The sequence below is a fragment of the Podarcis raffonei genome, chromosome 6 (assembly GCF_027172205.1).
Source record: "Podarcis raffonei isolate rPodRaf1 chromosome 6, rPodRaf1.pri, whole genome shotgun sequence".
In the NCBI taxonomy this organism is placed as follows: Eukaryota; Metazoa; Chordata; class Lepidosauria; order Squamata; family Lacertidae; genus Podarcis; species Podarcis raffonei.
In genome coordinates, this window is record NC_070607.1 from 26,424,210 (window position 1) to 26,443,907 (window position 19,698).

The 19,698-nt window shown below is 44.4% G+C and overlaps 1 protein-coding gene across 2 annotated transcripts in view; it reads left to right on the plus strand.

Annotated features, from left to right (window-relative positions):
- SNX7 (sorting nexin 7) overlaps positions 1 to 19,698 on the plus strand; it is a 49,340-nt gene that overhangs the window by 18,383 nt on the left and 11,259 nt on the right. For both annotated transcript variants that reach the window (XM_053391743.1, XM_053391742.1), the window contains exons 3-8: positions 2,008 to 2,118; positions 2,647 to 2,811; positions 4,094 to 4,298; positions 4,961 to 5,160; positions 10,077 to 10,163; positions 17,039 to 17,191. In XM_053391743.1, the coding sequence (XP_053247718.1) occupies positions 2,008 to 2,118; positions 2,647 to 2,811; positions 4,094 to 4,298; positions 4,961 to 5,160; positions 10,077 to 10,163; positions 17,039 to 17,191 (921 nt within the window). The remainder of the gene's footprint in view (positions 1 to 2,007; positions 2,119 to 2,646; positions 2,812 to 4,093; positions 4,299 to 4,960; positions 5,161 to 10,076; positions 10,164 to 17,038; positions 17,192 to 19,698) is intronic.

Consider the following 19,698-nt stretch of genomic DNA (forward strand, 5'->3'; position numbering starts at 1 on the left):
CGGCGTCTGTGCAGATTTCCAGCATCTGCGCAGACGTGATTTCCGGCATCTGCATATATGTAGACGCGATTTCCGGCACCACGGGAATGAGTCCCCACGCCAGTTTAGCGCAGCTCACAGGGACTCACTGAGCGGGCGACTTGGTTCAGGAGCAGCTCGTGGGCTGGTTAAATGACCCCTGTGGGCTGCTTGTTGCCCATGGGCCTTCGGATACCTACCCCTGCCTTAGAGGAAGCCAGATGTTGTCAGACTATAGCTCCCATCATCCCTCACCACTGGGACTGATGGGAATCCGAGACTTTACCTGGGGGGCAGCTACTCCTACCTGAGAGGGCTTTGGGCTTGGGCTTTTCCAACAGCCATGTGACAGACTTTTTGAAATAAGAATAATGTTGAAGGGGTTTTTTACCCCCAAAAGGGGGGTTTCAAAAGTTGTGTGTGATATAGCATGTGATTCTGCTGTGGGGTGGGGGGGGGGAGGGAATGGTCAGCAAGAATGTTGATTGCACAAAATTGGAAGACTGGAGAAATACCAACTAAAGAACAATGGCAAGAGAAGTTGATGAACTATGCAGAACTGGCAAAAATGACAGATAGATTTAGAGAAAAAGACAACAGTGACTTTGAAAAAGAATGGGAACCATTTATATTTGCAGAAACAAAGAATGTCAATAGACTTGATGGCAGGATTTAAATAAATATTCACATTATTAGTATTAGAAAATGTTTAGAAAATAGTGAAATATTATAGTGTATTTAATTTTATTTTTAAGTTTTTAGGCTTGATGTTATGTTATTAATAACTTTTTCTGTTAGGAGATAGCAAAGTGGGTGAAAAGAGAAACAAACCGGAAGCAGAAGTTGGGGGAAGCCCTGGAAGGGAGGAATATATAATAAATGTTAAGAAATTGAGATGTATGTAATGAATGAAAAATAAAAATAAATAAATAGTCAGAAATCCCATGGGGTGTCCTGGCCAAAGCTATTCATATGAATGGAAAGATAACAAGGAAGTGGTTTGGCAAGGCTGCCTGTCAGTTTATGATAGTTACCTTCTGCATACATACACACAAACACACACCCCTACATCTATATCTACAGTTCTACACACACATATTCCTGCCTTGTGATTATGCTTTATAACCTTTCACAGATATTTCTCCTATACACATACACACACACACGTTTGTCTCGCAGTTACACAACAATCTTAAAATGAGGGGTGATGAATATAGGAATATATTTGTGGCTGCACTGAAATGTACTTTGCCCATTTTTTAAATTAAAAAAAAAACCGTACAGCCAGTCAATTTTGAAGTCTTCCTGTGAAGAGCTGAGTTTCTAAGGACCAGCTTAGATCATAGAGTTGGAAGGGACCTTGAGGATCATCTAGTCCAACCCCCTGAAATGCAGGACTTTTTTGCCCAAATATGGGCTCAAACCCAAGGCCCTGAGACTAAGTCTCATGCTTCACCAACTGAGTTATCCATCCACTGTTTTGAGTGCTTGTTTTTTTTCTTCTCCATTTGTAAGTGAAGGAGAGGATAGGCAGCTTGATCTTATGCATATTTGCTTGGAAGTCAGCCCAATTGTATTCAAGGGGGGCAGTGAGGAGCTTATTCCCCAGTGCACAAGAAGATGCCACCCATTTTAGATTCTTCTCTGCAGGTTCTTCTCAAAAGGCTGCTTAAAGCTTAGACGTCTTCAGAGCATGCTGTAAATACAATCTGTGCCAATCTGTGCTGCAGTAAGACTGAATGATCTCATGAACCTAGCTCATGCTCAGAGTCATGAATTGTAGTTCTGCTCTGGCTGTGTGCAGTTCTTCTGATACAAAAGGACCTCTGTGCCGAAGCGGAAGTCCCATTCATAGTGGCTACTCAATAATCATGCACTGTTTGCTTTTAAAACACTCATTCTCTCCGCCAAATAGCCATTATACACCATGAGTGCCTGAAGGCCTTTTCGACATATGCATCATTTGACTGTCTTCTGTATGTTTTCTAGACAATGCGTGGTGAATTCGACTCCAGTGAGTATGAAGTTAGACGACGCTATCAAGATTTCCTTTGGTTAAAGGGAAGGCTTGAGGAAGCACACCCAACTCTCATCGTTCCTGTAGGTCTAATCAACTCTTGTTTTGTTAGGCAGAAAGCTGAGATTGAAAGAAGAGAAAAAGCACATTGGATGTGCTAAACTGATTTCTTAAGAGTGATAAGTGGTAACTGTTCTTTTTCTGCAGTGTATCCTCTCCCTCGTATTTGTTCTAATAATAAAACCACTGCATATTTTATTTTGACTTGGTTCGCATGTAACACTAAACCATGTTCTAATGTTTTGAAGATAAGCCTAAGTGAGCCTTGGGCTTGCATACTACCCCCCTCCTCTCACCCTTTGAGCCTCTGCTTTTATTTTTGATGAATCACAGTTAGAATAATGCAAAAAACCCAAATCTTAAATGAAAGCAAGCCATGCCAGAGGAGGAGGAGAATGTGAGCCCATTGAATCACTTAGCCTCATTCTTGTGACACTATAAACTATGGTTTCCGGTTACATCCAAAACAGACCAATATTTTTAGAATGGCTGTTTACATATACATGCACTTATAAAACTGTGTTTTCCCTTCCATTATCTTTCTGCCTTAGCCATTGCCTGAAAAATTCATAATGAAAGGAGTTGTGGAACGATTTAATGAAGAATTCATTGAAACGAGAAAGAAAGCACTGCATAAATTTTTAAACCGGATTGCTGATCATCCCACTTTAACTTTTAATGAGGACCTCAAAATTTTTCTTACTGCACAAGCCTGGGTAAATATTCTTTTTTATTTTGTTGTGGTGATCATAAAAGTAAGATTTGTCAAGTCTGACCAAAATAGGTACCTATCTAACTGGGTTAGGATGAATTCAGACTATTCCTCCTCCTTTCCCCCAGGATTGTAATTGGGGAGAGGTTGTGCACTAACTTCAGACACCTCTTTTCTTCTCCTGCTCCCTTCCACGTTCTCTGCAGACCAAAACTGAGAGAAAGCAGACAGAGAGAACTCCCTGTTTGCTCATTCAGAGCAAAAGATCTCCTCCTTGCTTCTGTCCGGATACAGTCCAGAGCAAAAATACCCTGTTGCGTTTACCCTGTGTTTTCGTTTTTTATGGAATATTCAGGGAAAGAGCCCAGGACCTTAGGAAAGCCACTATGAAACAACACATCTTCTCAGAAAGCTTAGTTTGAAGTATCAAATGGGAATTGCGTTATGGGAATGCCTTTGAATATTTATAGGCACCAGTTTATTTTTACTTAAGTGGGGGTTATAGACAAAGCCATGCTTTTAAAGAAGTCATTGAAAGCACTGGACAAAACAAGGAACACAAGAACAAAAAGACACGAGAATAATAATAATAATAATAATTACAGTCATACCTTGAGTTACCAACACTGCGGGTTGTGTGTTTTCGGGTTGTGGACTGCGCTGAACCCGGAAGTACCAGAACGGGTTACTTCCGGGTTTTGGCGCTCATGCATGCACAGAAGCGAAAAATGATGTCATGCACAGAAGCATCGAATTGCGTCGCGCGCAGACGCAGCACTTCAGGCTGCGAACGCTGCGGGTTGCGAACATGCCTCCCACACGCATCACGTTCACAACCAGAGGTATGACTGTAATAGGTAATAGTTATATGCTTCCCATCTGAATGGGTTACCCAAGCAACACTGAAAGGCTGCCAACAAATTAAAACACAGTAAGATGTCAAACATTCAAAACCTCCCTATACAGGGCTGCCTTCAGATGTCAGATAGTTGTTTATTTCCTTGACATCTGGTGGGAGGGTGTTCCACAGGGCAGGCGCCACTACTGAGAAGGCCCTTTGCCTGGTTCCCTTCAACCTCACTTTTCACAATGCAGGAACCGCCAGAGGTTATACCTTAGTAGAGTGAGTTAGCAGATTAATTTTGGCATCAGCGATGGGAACAAAGGTTTATCATGTTTCATATGGACTGTGATGTGAACTTGGGTTTTTACTACATCTTTTTTTTTTAAGTACGTAAACAACAACTCACCCAAGTCAAAGCTTGATTTCATCCCTTAATTTTTAGGAACTTTCATCTCACAAGAAGCAGGGGCCTGGTCTGCTCAGCAGAATGGGACAAACGGTCAAAGCAGTCGCGTCATCGATGCGAGGAGCGCCCGTGAAGAACCGCCCAGAAGCATTTACAGAAATGATGGACCACGTGGAGGTGTTTAGCCAGAAAATCAATCTGTTGGATAAAATCTCCCACCGAGTCTACAGGGAAGAAAGAGGTTGGTGGAAAAGAAAGCCAACTTTCTTGGCTATTTCTGGTGGGCTTCCAGTTTCTTCCTCCTTTCTGGCTTCAGAATCCCCACAGTAGGGCAAATTAGAATCCGGCCTCTGTTCCCTCTTCATGTATACCAATATGATCAGCCTTTTCTGAGTAGGGATGTTTAAGTAATCAAAATGGTACTATTCACACACAAGAAGGGGATATCAGGAGGCTTGGAGGAACCACAAGTTTTGGAAAAGTAGTAAACATATTTAGAAAGCCTAGGGTTGAGGAGGCAGAATCGGTCCAATGAGGACCGAGTATGCTCAGTGCTTGCAGAATGCTGACTAACTATTGAGGGTGGGTAAATAGTAAACCTGGTAGGAGGGTGATGGAATGGAGTAGCTGAAATTCTAATCAGTGAGACGCCACGCTGCAACATTTTGCTGCAGACCCCACTTGTCCCAAATAGAAATTAAAGAACTATCTGCCATGAACTCAAGATCAGATGTTGGGCTGAATATGTGTTCCTCACCTGTCAAATGGGACTGAACTGGTTTGCCTGTGACCACATCTTGTCACAGAATTTTTTAAAAAAAAAATATTCTGGTTCTTATTTTATTTTAGAAACGGAATTTAAATGCCAATCCCTTCTCTTCTCTCCTTCCCCCCGTTTTAAAGACTATTTTTGTGAGCTGAAGGAGTTTGGCCCCATCCACACGCTTTGGTCCGCATCCGAAGTAGACCTGGCGGACACGCTGAAAGGGGTGGCAGGCTGCATCGACAAGTGCTGCAAGGCGACTGAGAAACAGATGGCAGGGCTCTCCGAAAGCCTCTTCCCTACTCTGCATGAATATGTGCTGTACAGTGAAATATTAACGGTAAGATGGAATGGGCACTGCGTGGATTCATCTGTCATGGACTCTTGTTTTCAACACCCTTCCCTCTGATTGCATTGCTGTAGTGTAAGCGGCCTGTTAGATGACTGCAGTCAGTGTGTTTTCTTAGCTGGTGTTGGCAATGCAGTACTTTGGGTAAGGGCAGCCAGCCTGGTGCTCTGTAGGTGTTGCTGGACTATTAGCTCCCATCAGCCCTTGCCACTGGCCATGCTGGCTGGGGTTGATGAGAGCTGGAAGTCCAACAATACCTGAAGATCTGGCCACCCCCTGGCTTAAGAGACTAAGCATCAGGCCTTTTTATTCTGCATCATCATCATCATCATCATCAAAACAATATGCCTCCTATATGACTGGGTTGCCCCTGCCACTCTGGGCTGCTTCCAACAAATTAAAACACCACACAGTAAAGCATCAAACGTTAAACATAGAGGACTGCCTTCATATAGAGGGTCTTTATTCCCTTGACATCTGGAGGGCCTTCCACAGGGCAGGTGCCACTACCAAGAAGGCCACTGTAACTTTATTTCTTGCAGTGAGGGAACTGCCAGAAGACCCTCAGAGGTGCTGGATCTCAACTGAATCACAGAGGTGGAGATGCTCCTTCAGGTGTACAGGGCTGGAGCCGTTTAGGGTGGGCCTAATGTCCTTGATGGGACGCAGGTGGCGCTGTGGGTTAAACCACAGATCCTAAGGCTTGCCAATCAGAAGGTTGGCGATTTGAATCCCCGCGACGGGGTGAGCTCCCGTTTCATTGTCCCTGCTCCTGCCAACCTAGCAGTTTGAAAGCATGTCAAAGTGCAAATAGATAAATAGGTACCGCTCTGGGGGGAAGGTAAATGGCATTTCCTTGCGCTGCTCTGGTTCGCCAGAAGCAGCTTAGTCATGCTGGCCACATGACCCGGAAGCTGTACGCCGGCTCCCTCGGCCAATAAATCGAAATGAGTGCCACAACCCCAGAGTCATCTGCGACTGGACCTAATGGTCAGGGGTCCTTTTACCTTTTTACAACCTGAGCATGAGATGGCAGGGCTCACAGCATTAGCCCTTCAACAGATCTTGCTTCCCCATTAAGTTTCCAGGCAGTTCCCTAAAGCCAAAGCGAGATAAGCAACTGTGTCTCTTCAGCTTTAGTCTATTGGTTTTCCAGCTCTTTGATGACCTGGCATTCAGCTAGGTGAGTGGGGAAGCCCCACACATTTGTCTCTATGGCAACATGGCCCACTCTTCAAGATGCTAATGGGGTACTCAGCCGGGCCAGCTAAGGCCATTATGTTATGGAGAGGCTGGTTTGACCAGTCCCTCTACTACAATCACAGGATTGGTTGGGGTCCATGGATATAATCCAGACCACCTCCCAGTCCTGAGTGGTTCTGAGCTCTGAAAGCAAACTTTATAGGTAATAGGGTGCTGATGAGTTGTCAGTATCCAGTGAGTCCAGCATTGCATTGTCTGCAGTGCTAGAGTTTTTGTCCTGAGAACCACCTTGAGACCTGCGGGTATAGGGTAGTATATAAATTTAACTAATTATGTGCTGTAAGCCAACCATGGGACGCGGGTGGCGCTGTGGGTTAAACTACAGAGCCTAGGACTTGCCGATCAGAAGGTCGGCGGTTCGAATCCCCGTGACGGGGCGAGCTCCAGTTGCTCGGTCCCTGCTCCTGCCAACCTAGCAGTTCGAAAGCACGTCAAAGTGCAACTAGATAAATAGGTACCGCTCCGGCGGGAAGGTAAACGATGTTTCCGTGCGCTGCTCTGGTTCGCCAGAAGCGGCTTAGTCATGCTGGCCACATGACCCGGAAGCTGTACTCCGGCTCCCTTGGCCAGTAAAGTGAGATGAGCGCCGCAACCCTAGAGTTGGTCACGACTAGATCTAATGGTCAGGGGTCCCCTTTACAAGTCAACCATATATGCTGTAAGTCGCCCAGAGTGGCTAGGGATACCCAGCCAGATAGGTGGGATATAAATAATAAAAAATATTGTTGTTGTTTAATCATCATCGTCATCATCATAACAACAACAACGACAACAACTCTTCATAAACGCCTTCCTTGTTCTCTTACAATGGCAATGGTCCCCACCTGAGAGGTGCCGGAACCGAATTCTGGTGATTTATGGCTGAAAAAAAGCCCTGGTTGTCTGTATCTTCAAGTTTCCTCTGAGCAAAATCCTTACCTTTGTTTCAAGGGTGCTGTTTTCTGTTGCCGTAGTCAGCATCTTGAGTGGAAAACTGCCTTCCCCTCCTCACTTTCTCACCTCTTAAAGGTTGCCAGCCTCAACACCACCTCTGATGTACAATTTCTCTTGAGCAGCAATGCACAATAACTGTTTTCTAGCGAGAGAAAATCAGAAGCAAAAGATTATCTGGAAGGTGGGCCAGAGCTTGTGGGTCTGCAGCTCAGAGTAAAACGCGCTTAAACTCCAGTGGCATGAAGAGAACTTTGATGTGTCTGTTTTTCTCTGAATCACATCCAATATGCTTTCATCACAACTGAACCCCCTCTACTTATAGGGTACTTACCAGGAATGGCATAGCGTTTTCAAAGCAAAGGGGACAATTTGAAAAGCTCCATTCTGCCTGCAATTGTGTGTGTTTGTGTGTGTGTGTTGTGTACTGTATATTCTTGTGGCCAATCTGATTGTGCAGCTATCAAAGGAAAATTGGAGGTAGAAGCCTCCACAGCAGTAGAGGAAAAATTGCTCAAAATATATGGCATCTGTATACAACTTGGCAGGATTCACCTGAGAATGTAGCCCTGAATAGCCATTTTAGGCATAAGGGGGGGGGGGAGTGTTTGCTTTGAAGCAGCTCTGCTGCTGTTACTCAAACTCTCCTTATACATGTTAGGGAACTGTGGATATCAGGGGAAGGTTCTGCCGCTCCGTACCACCCTGTTGGTTTGGATTTTGCCCCAAGATAGCCCCCTAATGCGGGTGGGATGTGGGTGGCACTGTGGGTAAAACCTCAGCGCCTAGGACTTGCCGATTGCATGGTCGGCGGTTCGAATCCCCACGGCGGGGTGAGCTCCCGTCTGCGGTCCCAGCTCCTGCCCACCTAGCAGTTCGAAAGCACCCCTAAGTGCAAGTGGATAAATAGGTACCGCTTTATAGCGGGAAGGTAAATGGCGTTTCCATGTGCTGCACTGGTGCAAGCTCGCCAGAGCAGCTTTGTCACGCTGACCACGTGACCCGGAAGTGTCTTCGGACAGTGCTGGCCCCCGGCCTCTTAAGCGAGATGGGCGCGCAACCCCAGAGTCGGTCACGACTGGCCCGTACGGGCAGGGGTACCTTTACCTTTACCTTAGCCCCCTAAAGTGCCTCAAAGTATAAGCACTCTGCAGAGATTAAAAATAAGGCAGTCACAACCCATGTGCTTACAGTCTAATGAATGTGATAGATAAGGAAAAGGGGATGAGGAGGGGAGAGGAAAACAAAGGCTGGAGCAGCGTGTTCTTTCTGGAAGGGATGAGGGAAGGAAACTCCCTGCGCCATTCATTTTCAAGACGATGGCTGGAGCCAGATTGGTCTCCTGCTTGCCATGGCAGTCTTCCCGGGAGACTTTGGGTGCAGCTTCCCTGCGGCCTTCGGTCTCTTCTCTGACGGCAGAGGCCAAAATGTGCTTCCCTTCAGCTTTGCACTCCCTGGGAAGCTGATGGTTGGAGCTGGCTGTTGTTTTCTTCTGACGAGGGTGGGGGAAGCTTTGTGAAATTGCTTCTTGTCTGTCCAGTGGCTGGGATCAAGCTGCTCTCCACTGTTTCTCCTGAGAGGCAGCCTCACAGTAGCTTTTAGTCCCCTGTCCAATTGATGGAGACAGAGTATGCTGCCATGTGATGTATCCTCAATGGATTTGTCTAGTGCTCATTTTAAAAAGTTCAAGTGAGCAGCCATTATCACATTTTTTTTTGGCAGCAGATTCCTTAAATTAAATATGCATTGTGTACTTTCCTTTATCTGTAGTGAATCTGCCAATTTCATAGTACAAGAGACGGAAATGTCTGTATCCACCTTCTTCTAAGTTTCTAATGAAAATATTCGTTGGGAGCTCCCTTTCATAAGTTACCGTATTTTTTGCACCATAACACTCACTTTTGTCCTCCTAGAAAGTAAGGGGAAATTTCTGTGCGTGTTATGGAGTGAATGCCTACGGATGACGGGGGGATCTGCTGCAGTCGTGAGCAGAGGATCCATGGTTCCCCTTCCTTCCCTCCTCCATGGCTCGCTTTGAAACAGCAAAGCGGGAGAAGAGCCACTGAGTGGGGAGGAGAGAGGGACAGAGAGCCTGCTTGCTTTAAAGGAGCAAAGCGGGAGAGGAGAGGAGCCTTCTCCTCTTATACCCCTCTTCTGCATTATTAACAGTATCCTTCTCCACCCACCCCACGCGTGTTCCTTGTCCCTTGAGTGCTTTTCCTTCCCTCCCCACTTAAAACGTGGTTACAAAGCACGGATCCACATGGATCCTCAGGATTTTTGCACTGGGTCACCCCAAATTCACCATCAGATCACATAGCATGTCCATGGCTACAGCTTGCACCAAAAAAATCACGCACCCACTGTTGCTTGGGGCCGCAGTGGTGCAAAAACGTGGTTATAAAGCATGGATCCACATGGATCCTCAGGATTTTTGCATTGGGCTACCCCAAACTCACCATCAGATCACATGTCTGTGGCCACAGCATGAACCACAAAAATCATACACCCACTGTTTCGTTTAGAATATTTTTTGTCTTGTTTTCCTCCTCTAAAAACTATGTGCGTGTTATGGTCGGGTGCGTGTTATAAAGCGAAAAATACGGTATTTAACTGGACGAAACATTGCTCCGTTCTCTCTCTCTCTCTCTCTCTCTCTCTCTCTCTCATTCTTTCTCTCATTCTCTTTCTCTCTCTCCTGTTTTGCAATTCAGGGGGTTTTGAAAAGAAGAGACCACATACAAGCAGAGCTGGATTCCAAAGTGGACACTCTATATAATAAAAAGGCAGAAAATGATCTGGTGAGTATTCCAACCATTGCTAAATAATAATGGGGTACTTCTTGCTGTAATTAAAAAATTGATGCCGTCGCATCACATAACTGTGCTAATGAAACACGATGGCAAAGGGCTTGCACCAGGGCCCAGCCTTCCTGGGATGCATCCCTCTGGCTCAGTATACTGTCGAATTTTACTGCTAGAGGTCTTCAAGGATCACTGACGGAGATCTTTCCTACAATGACTCTTTAAACTGGAAATAGCTAGGGACTGAGCCTACTGATCTACAGCTCCTGCCCCAACACTCTATCTTTCCCTTATGCTGTTGTAAGCCCTCCTATCTCTGAGTGGTGAAAGACTCCAGGGGTTCCAGTGTTTAGTTTTCTTGGAATGGGGCTGAGTAGAAATTGTGGTGTCTTTACAGTGGTACCTTGGTTCTCAAACTTAATCCGTTCCAGAAATCTGTTCCAAAAGCAAAGCGTTCCAAAACCAAGGCGCGCTTTCCCATAGAAAGTAATCCAAAATGGATTAATCCATTCCAGACTTTTAAAAACAAACCCCTAAAACAGCAATTTAACATGAATGTTACTATCTAACGAGACCATTGATCCATAAAACAAAAGCAATACACAATGTACTGCAGTCACACAATCAATCAGTAGCTGAACTGGGTTCCACACAGTCACAAAAACAAAACAAAAAAGAGCCGCGAAAAAAAAATGCAAAATAAAGAGCAAAAACAGACAGACAGAGTAACACTCAAAACGGAAGTGTGGCACTCAAAACGGAAGCACAACACTCAAAATGGAGCACATTCGGCTTCTGAAAAAAGTTCGCACACCAGAACACTTACTTCCAGCTTTGCAGTGTTTGGGTTCCAAGTTGTTTGAGTACCAAGGCATCTAAGAACCAAGGTACTGCTGTAGGAATTTGGTGTGCTGATCTTGAACATACTTAGCAGACCACTTTCTCCTTTCACCATGACATCTTACGAACCTCTTGAATGATGATATCTGTTAAGTCAAATTTTGTGGAAGGATGTAAAAGTGCATCGTTGGAAACTGCCCCCTCCCATCTACAGATGGTGTCTGGAAAAAGAATGCAAACTTCCCCTCTTAGCTGCCATCCCTCTTCCTCCCCGCATGTTTGCAAGCTAATCACATTTCAGGAACAATGGATTTGAACCTTGGCTTCCAATTAAGTTCCACACTCCAGCAACTACATCTTTTATTGTGAGGGAAACAATTCAGGAGGTACAGTTTGCTAGTCTGTGCTCAAAAGAGAGATGATGTCACAGTACTGGTCTTGTATCTCAGATTTTTATCTTGAGCGTGCGCACACACACAAAACACTTTCTGATAGAATTGTCATCCGATTTGTCCTAAGGTAATGTGGAGATTCTTGCTTGGACAAAACATCAGAAAAATGGCAAGGGAAGCAAAATGAGTTCGGGTAAAAACAAGTATCATTTCTGCAAGGGTGTTCCATTGTAGCCCTAAGTTGTCGCTGGCATTTGTCTAAATCGAAATCATGTCATGAATCTGCAGGTTGCTGCTCAGGCCAGACATCTGAGGAATAAGGGGGAATGTAAAAGAGTTTTGTTGTGACTTGCAAAATTTCTCCAGGGATGCAGAGATGGGAGCAGAGTGAAACGAGCGGTCAGTGATCAAGCTCCACAAAACCACCAAATTGTCTTAACCATGATAGCGTGCAATGGAACTCACAATCACAGAGTAGTTGAGGGACAGTCATTCTCCAGTGACTAAAAGCTTCACCTGTCAACACCTGCCTGTCACACAGTCATTAGACAGCAGAGCTTCCGTCAGTTAAAAAAGCAGAACACATCTTGCTCACATTAGGCGTGATGACCATACAAGAACATCAGAAACAAAGGCCTATCTAGTCCAGCGTTCTGTTCACACAGTGGCCAATCAGATGCCTATTCTTCCGTCCACAAGTAGGCTGCTGATTTCTTTCCAATTGCTTTACTGCTTTGTGTATGAAGCTCTATATGGTTCTGGAGCAATGAAGAAGCCATGTCTCCCCCAAATCCCACCTCGGTCACTTAGATTTGTGGATGAGGGTGGTTGGAGCTGGCTGGGATGAGGAAAGGAAATTCCCTGCACCATTCATTTTCAAGACGATGGCTGGAGTCAGGTTGGTCTCCTGCTTGCCATGGCATTCTTCCCGGGAGGCACTGAAGGAGCGTCTCCACCCCCATCGTTCTACCCGGACACTGAGGTCCAGCGCCGAGGGCCTTCTGGCAGTTCCCTCACTGCGAGAAGCCAAGTTACAGGGAACCTGGCAGAGGGCCTTTTTGGTAGTGGCACCTGCCCTGTGGAACGCCCTCCCACCAGATGTCAAAGAGAACAACAACTACCAGACTTTTAGACAACATATGAAGGCAGCCCTGTTTAGGGAAGCTTTTAATGTTTGATGCATTACTGTATTTTAATATTGTGTTGGAAACCACCCAGAATGGCTGGGGAAACCCAGCCAGATGGGCGGGGTATAAATAATAAATTATTATTATTATTATTATTATTATTATTATTATTATTATTATTATTATTCCTGCGGCCCTTGGTCTCTTCTCTGATGGCAGAGGCCAAATTGTGCCACCTTTAGAAGCTTTGCCTCTGCAGCAAAGCATGCTAGGACTGGAGCGGGCTTTTAGTGTTGTGGCATCTGTGTGTTCTTTTCTGACAGGGAGGAGAAAACAAAGCTTTGTGCAATTGCTTCTTGTCTGGCCAGTGGCTGGGATCAAACTACTCTCCAAGTTCTTCCTGGGAGGCAGCCTCATGGGGCTCTTGGCCAGGCGGCTTCCACCACTCCTCCTCATCCAGCCAGTCCCTGACATGTCCTCTCTGGCCATGATGGATAGGGCTGATGAGAACCAGAGTCCAACAACATCTGGAGAGCCACATGCATTGCAGGGGTTTGGACTAGATGACCCTTGGGTCCCTTCCAACCCTACAGTTCTATTATTCTGTGTTGCCTATCTGTCTTTCAAGTATTCAAAATATGGGGTGTCTTTTTTTTCCACTCCTGCCCCCAACAAAAAAGAAATCATATAAACAGCACTTTTTTCTGGGGGTACGCATACCCCTAAACATTTTGTGAATCTAAGTTTGGCCTCATTGAGGGGCAGTATTTCAATATGAGTAGATGCTGGAGGAGACTCTTGAGAGTCCCATGGACTGCAAGAAGATCAAACCTATCCATTCTGAAGGAAATCAGCCCTGAGTGCTCACTGGAAAGACAGATCGTGAAGATGAGGCTCCAATACTTTGGCCACCTCATGAGAAGAGAAGACTCCCTGGAAAAGACCCTGATGTTGGGGAAAATGGAGGGCACAAGGAGAAGGGGACAACAGAGGACGAGATGGTTGGACAGTGTTCTTGAAGCTACAAACATGAGTCTGACCAAACTGCGGGAGGCAGTGGAAGACAGGAGTGCCTGGCGTGCTCTGGTCCATGGGGTCACGAAGAGACAGACACGACTAAACAAACAAACAAACAGGAAAATGAGAGTACCCCTAAACATATTTTTTTTAGGGGGGAAAGCACTGCATATAAAAATGATTCTTATCCATGAATTTGCAGATGGGGAGCTGAGGCTGTGAACGGCCTCCTAATAAAATTTGGCAGCGACTTCCCAATCCGTAGCACAGTTGCATGACGAGGAAAGACTTTGTTTGGGGTACACGAAAACCGGTTCTGTAGATGCTTGGTTGCTGTGCAGAACGGAATATGGCTCTGTTCAGCAACCCCCCGCCCCTTTCTCTCTCGTAGGCAGCGCTTTCATCGACCTTAATGAGCACAACACAACTGTCCGGTTGAGCTTGCCTTTGAAAGCGGATACCCAGAAATTATGTTGACAGTGAGTGGCATGAGCGTGAATGTAATGCGAAGAGTAGTTGTGCCAGAGAAATGGAATCACAAACAGGTCATTAGCGCTGACAAAAGGCTAGAACGCTTGGTCTTTATAGGGGACATCGATTCTTTCCTGCAGGGAAGTCAGCTGTGACGCCTGATAAGAGGGAGGAGATTGGGACCGGGAACAGTTTTGGCAGTCGTTTCTAAGACTGAAAAATGGATCTCATCCGATAGGCCATGTGATAAATAGCAATAGCTTCCAAGCTGAAGTGCATAATTTTGGCCAGCTGTGAATTGCCCCTTTCCTGACCCTTTGTTGCAAACGGTTCCTTTAAGAGCAGGTTTGCAAGTTCAGAAAGAACGTGGGACTTGGTCCAAAAAGATCCGAGTCCACAGTCCTACTCAGCCAAGAAGGTCAATAGGAAATCCTGTATTAGACCCATTCTCTCAGCCTAACCTACCTCTCAGGGTTACATGAAGACAGAACTGAAGGGGTTAAACTAAGGAGGAACCGATGAAGCTGCTTTATACCCAGTTGGCCCCTCAATTGGCTCAGTATTGTGTATACCAGTGTTTCCCAAACTTGGGTTTCCAGTTGTTGTTTTTGACTACAACTCCCATCATCCCTAACTACCAGGACCAGTGGTCAGGGATGATGGGAACTGTAGTTCAAAAACAGCTGGAGACCCGAGTTTGGGAAACACTGGTGCATACCAAAGATGGGCAACCTGTGGCCCTCCACATGTGGAACTCCCAAGTCCCATCAACCTAAGAGGTAGATACAAACCCTGGACTTGTAAAAGGGTAAAAGGGTATTGAGAAATAATCCACAATGAATTGTAAAAAAATGTTTAAAAGTCCTTTCCACCCCTACCCCCACAAAAAACCAGAGTCCTTTTTGTTGGGGATAATTAAGACTGAAATTCCCAGGTGTCAAAAAAGGTTATTTATGTATGCTACTACTGCAGCCCATGTTTTGTTAACCCCAAAATGGAAAATGAGTGCGGTCCCAACTAAAGAAGAATGGCCACTTAAATTGACAGACTATGCACAACTCGCAGACTTAACATATAGAATAAGAGAACAAGAAGAACATAACGTTTAGAGAAGATTGGAAAATGTTTATTGAATATATGTGGGGTGGGAATATGTATACCTGAAAACGTTGACAGCATTAAGATAAATACAACAGTGTAAATAAGTTTTGATGATGCAGTAATGGAATACTGAATGGTTTAGTTTTTGTAAAATATGCAGGGATATATGATATGCAAAATGAACCATGGAAAGAGAAGTCATTGATATTTTAAGGATGTTTAAATGAGTATTTTAAATTGTAAAACATAAAATTTAATAAAAATTATAGATATATATTATAGATAGATAGATGATAGATACAAACCTGACACTGCAATAAAGCAATTGGGTAGAATAGGAATGGGAACTGGGCTTCCGTACTTTGAACAGCTGTGGAGAAGACAGCATTTTGGCAGGTGCACTTCATCTCAGCAGCTCTATGACACAACAAGTGTCGCCTGCCCAAAAAATGCCTCTTACACATCACTGCTAAAGGTACCTGAGCCCTGGTCAACTTACATGGCAGTAAACAAGAATCGACCAGGAAGTAATTGCAGCTTGTCTGCAGTGGGTGCAGCAAGGTGGTTACTATGGCAACCACCAGGAAGTCAGCGCAGCAAAAATGTAATGATGGTTACTCCCAATGACCACTATAAGCTCCCAAAGATATATATATCCCTGTCATGGAAACCTGAGGCCAACATGAGTCGTCAGCTTTTTTTTCTACAACAGCCAGAAATCTTAGGGATGCACAAGTTGCTTTAGCTCCATTCCAGAATTGTTTAAAGGTGTCAACATCTCTTTGGTTTCCAGTCTTGCTGAAGCAGTCGGAGAAAGAAAGAAATTTGTTTGTGTGCGTATTAGTCTGTAGTGAACATTCTCTTTTTTTGAATAAATTTTATTAGCGCTTATAAAGAGAGATAGATATAAACCTTAATACCAGATATCTTTCTTATCCAACATTAATCTAAATAAAATAAAAACATAGAGGAAAAGAGGAAGAGGAAAAAAGGAAAGGAGGAGGAAAGAAGAGGGAGGGAAACGAGAGGAAATGATAAGAAGTCTAGTGAAAATTCTCCATTGGGGCAGGAAAGCCTCCCCTCAAGATCTTAGGGTGAAAAGCTTATGTTTGGGGCAAGGATTTGGGGAGCGTTCTTTAATTTGCAATGAGAGGAGGTGGCACAGGGGTCCTCTTCATTTATTTCTTTTTTTAAAAAAAATCATTTTAATGTCCAAACTCGCTCAGCTGTGGCATACTTTGAAAATGGCCATGTGACTGCACCCTGCTCAGAAAACGTGACCCTTTTCTCTCTTCCAGTTAGTGCCACAGTCTGGAAGAGAAAGGGGAAAGTTGAGGGGCACATTAAGGGAAGAATGATGGCTACTGAATGTTTGAATTACACTCCAGGGGGGAAAAATCATTACCAGTAAAGCAGAGGCACCAAAGACTCTTTATTTTTTCCTTGGGCTTTTAGTACTTAGCATGAAAAGTGGCACTTCCTCTTTTAGTGGCACAGGAAATTTGGTCCTGCCTTTTTGTTTAGCCGTGTTTTTATTTCTCTTTCTTCCTGCACTGCTGTGTTCTTAGGTTTTTATTATTTTGGGGTATAAGTTGCTTTGTGTTACCTGGTAAGAAGGAACAAAGCTAACTCATTATACCACAGCTACGAATGACATGAAATTCATTCATGAATGCAATAGGCAAGCAGTTCTTCAGGGAAACTTGTCAGCCACCACTGACCTTCCAAAGAACCCGAGTTTGCTGGAAAATAGATTGGGTTTTTAAAAATTGCAGCCAAAAGAAAAGGTCTCTTGCCTGCATCTGCATTCTAGAAGTGCAACAAAGACCTTGCTTTGATGCTAACAAAGTTTCCATTACCGAGTTCTTGATTGGGATTTCACCCTCTGTTACTTAGTATGATTTTGTTTGTTTGCTTGGTCTAGCTATCAGAAGAGATTGGAAAACTTGAAGATAAAGTAGAGTGCGCCAATAATGCTCTGAAAGCTGACTGGGATAGATGGAAAGAAAGTATGCGTCTTGACATGAAACTGGCTTTTTGCGATGTTGCAGAAAATAATATCCACTATTATGAACAGGTAAGACGCACTTTTAGAAAAGCGTTGTGGGATTGTTTGCTTTCTCTGTACAGTTCACTAAGAAAAGAAACCATTTGCAATGCAGCTTTATGTTCCGACATAGGCCTTTCAGTTAGCTGCTATGAGCTCCAACTGCTTCTGAGCTGACGGTCAACAGAGGGCAGTCTTGTTTTACAAAGTGTAAGGATGGAAGCATGTATTTATCTTGCTTCAAGAGAGCTGAAAGCGTTTAAGACAGGAAAACATTGCCTTCTGGGGCTGTGTAGAAGAAGACGGCAAGATTTGAATAGTAGATCCATCACTGAGCGCTTTAGTTGATTAATCAGTAGGCCAAATTTAAACTGGTGTGGCTGAGATGGAAGTTAGTGTCAGCTTCAAGGTAGAGCTGCCACCTCTTTTATTGGACCTGTTCCTTTTCCTTAAACAGCAACCCAGCATGAAGAGATCAGGCAAATTAAACTATCTCTTATCTCCATACAGGGATGCGGGTGGCGCTGTGGGTTAAACCACAGAGCCTAGGACTTGCTGATCAGAAGGTCGGCAGTTCGAATCCCCGCGATGGGGTGAGTTCCCATTGCTCGGTCCCTGCTCCTGCCAACCTAGCAGTTTGAAAGCACGTCAAAGTGCAAGTAAATAGGTACCGCTCCAGCAGGAAGGTAAACAGCGTTTCCGTGTGCTGCTCCGGTTCGCCAGAAGCGGCTTAGTCATGCTGGCCACATGACCCGGAAGCTGTACGCCGGCTCCCTCGGCCAATAAAGCAAGATGAGCGCCACAACTCCAGAGTCAGCCATGACTGGACCTAATGGTCAGGGGTCCCTTTACCTTTACCTTTATCTCCATACAATAAAAAAAGTTTTGCTTATTAAACTTATGAATGTCAAGCTGTTTTAAAGACACTGGGGTAGGGCAAGGGGGGGAGACTAATAGAGGGTCACACTTGTTTTATTTTCTTAAAGCCATTGGCTGCATTCGCACATCACACTAAACTATGGTTCTGCGTGACAAATATGAGCAGGGACAAGTTGCAGGAAGCCTCAAACTCGCATGCACCTCATCTCCCCTCTCTTCTTCCCATGCAGCCTAGAGGAGGAGTGTGAAAACCTTTGCTTCCACTTTTAGTTGACTAAAGTTTGCCGTGCCATTTGCTCCTGGAATTATGGTTCACCTTAGGTATGAATTAGTTTTAACAAGCCAGCTTCAGTTTGGAGTAGGCTTGTTGGAAACTGACCAGATGTTTACATTAGCCACAATTTGTCATACCAGGCAACACGGCAAACTAGATTAACCAAAAGTGAAATTAAAAGCTTCTGAGATCCTCCAACCAGCCATACACGAGGAGAGAGGAGCATGAAAGCTCAAGGCTTGTTGCAGCTTGTCTCTGCTCCTGCAGGTCACAGTAAACTGTGGTTTAGTGTGATGGTCAGATGTGACCACTGCAATAAGGAGTATATCATAAAAGATATCTAATTATGAATGTCTTACATGGATGTCTAATGTTTGCTGCAAAATGCTAAGGACCTGATCCACAGAAAACCTTAATGTGGCACCCCCATGCCATCTAAGAGCTTTTTGCAGAAATAAGTAAGTTTAACTAGTTTTCTTTGTAAATAAAACCAATTGAATGGAGCCTTTGAACAAATGAAATTGCCATACAAGGCACAGCTCTTTTTTTTCTCCTCCTTAACAACCTTGAAAAGGAGCCATGCTATATTTTCTGACTGAGAGCACCATATTAATTAGTTCCTTTAAAAAGAGAGAGAGAGTCTCTATACCTTGTTGTATTCTAATATGGGTTTTCCCTAATATGAATGGCTTTCATCTGACCTCTCAGTGCTGGATTTACAAATGCTTTCAACATAATGTAATTAGAAAGAGAGAGCTCTTGATTATCAGAACTGTTTAAATTTGTCTAAGAGAGGCACGGGGCATTGGCAATCTGCTCCTATAAATCAAGATCAAAACACTTCCTCGTATCTGAAGCTTTGCTGCTTCTTGACATTTCCTTAGCTTCCTCCTATCCACTCATGACTTTTGGATTTTCCTATCAGAGATGCATGCCCCAAAGCTAGTCATACAAATGTTGTGCTCTAAAATTATTAGACTGTTCACAGACTGGTCTTGAGGCAATTTCGTAGGAGGAAAGAAAGGATCTGCAACCCAAACATAAGCATTTGCTTTTGAGTCTCTGTGAATTCTTACAGTGGCCTCCCTACAATGCCCGCCATTGCACCAACTCTCCAGTATTATTATGATGCAGTGCCAGTGCACAGCTCTCAAGATATTTGAAGGTGGCTAACCTGTGGTTCTCCAGATGTTGTTATATGGCAGCTCCCATCACCACCAACCAGCTGGGGCTAATGGGAGCTGGAGTCCCAACAACATCTGCTCTAACCCATTCCCAGCATTTATATGCTGGTGCAACTGCTCAGAACTGGGCTGTTAGACTGATAACTTGAGAAGGAGCTAAGGCATATTAATCCCTTCCTCAGCTGATCTGCATCTCTCTG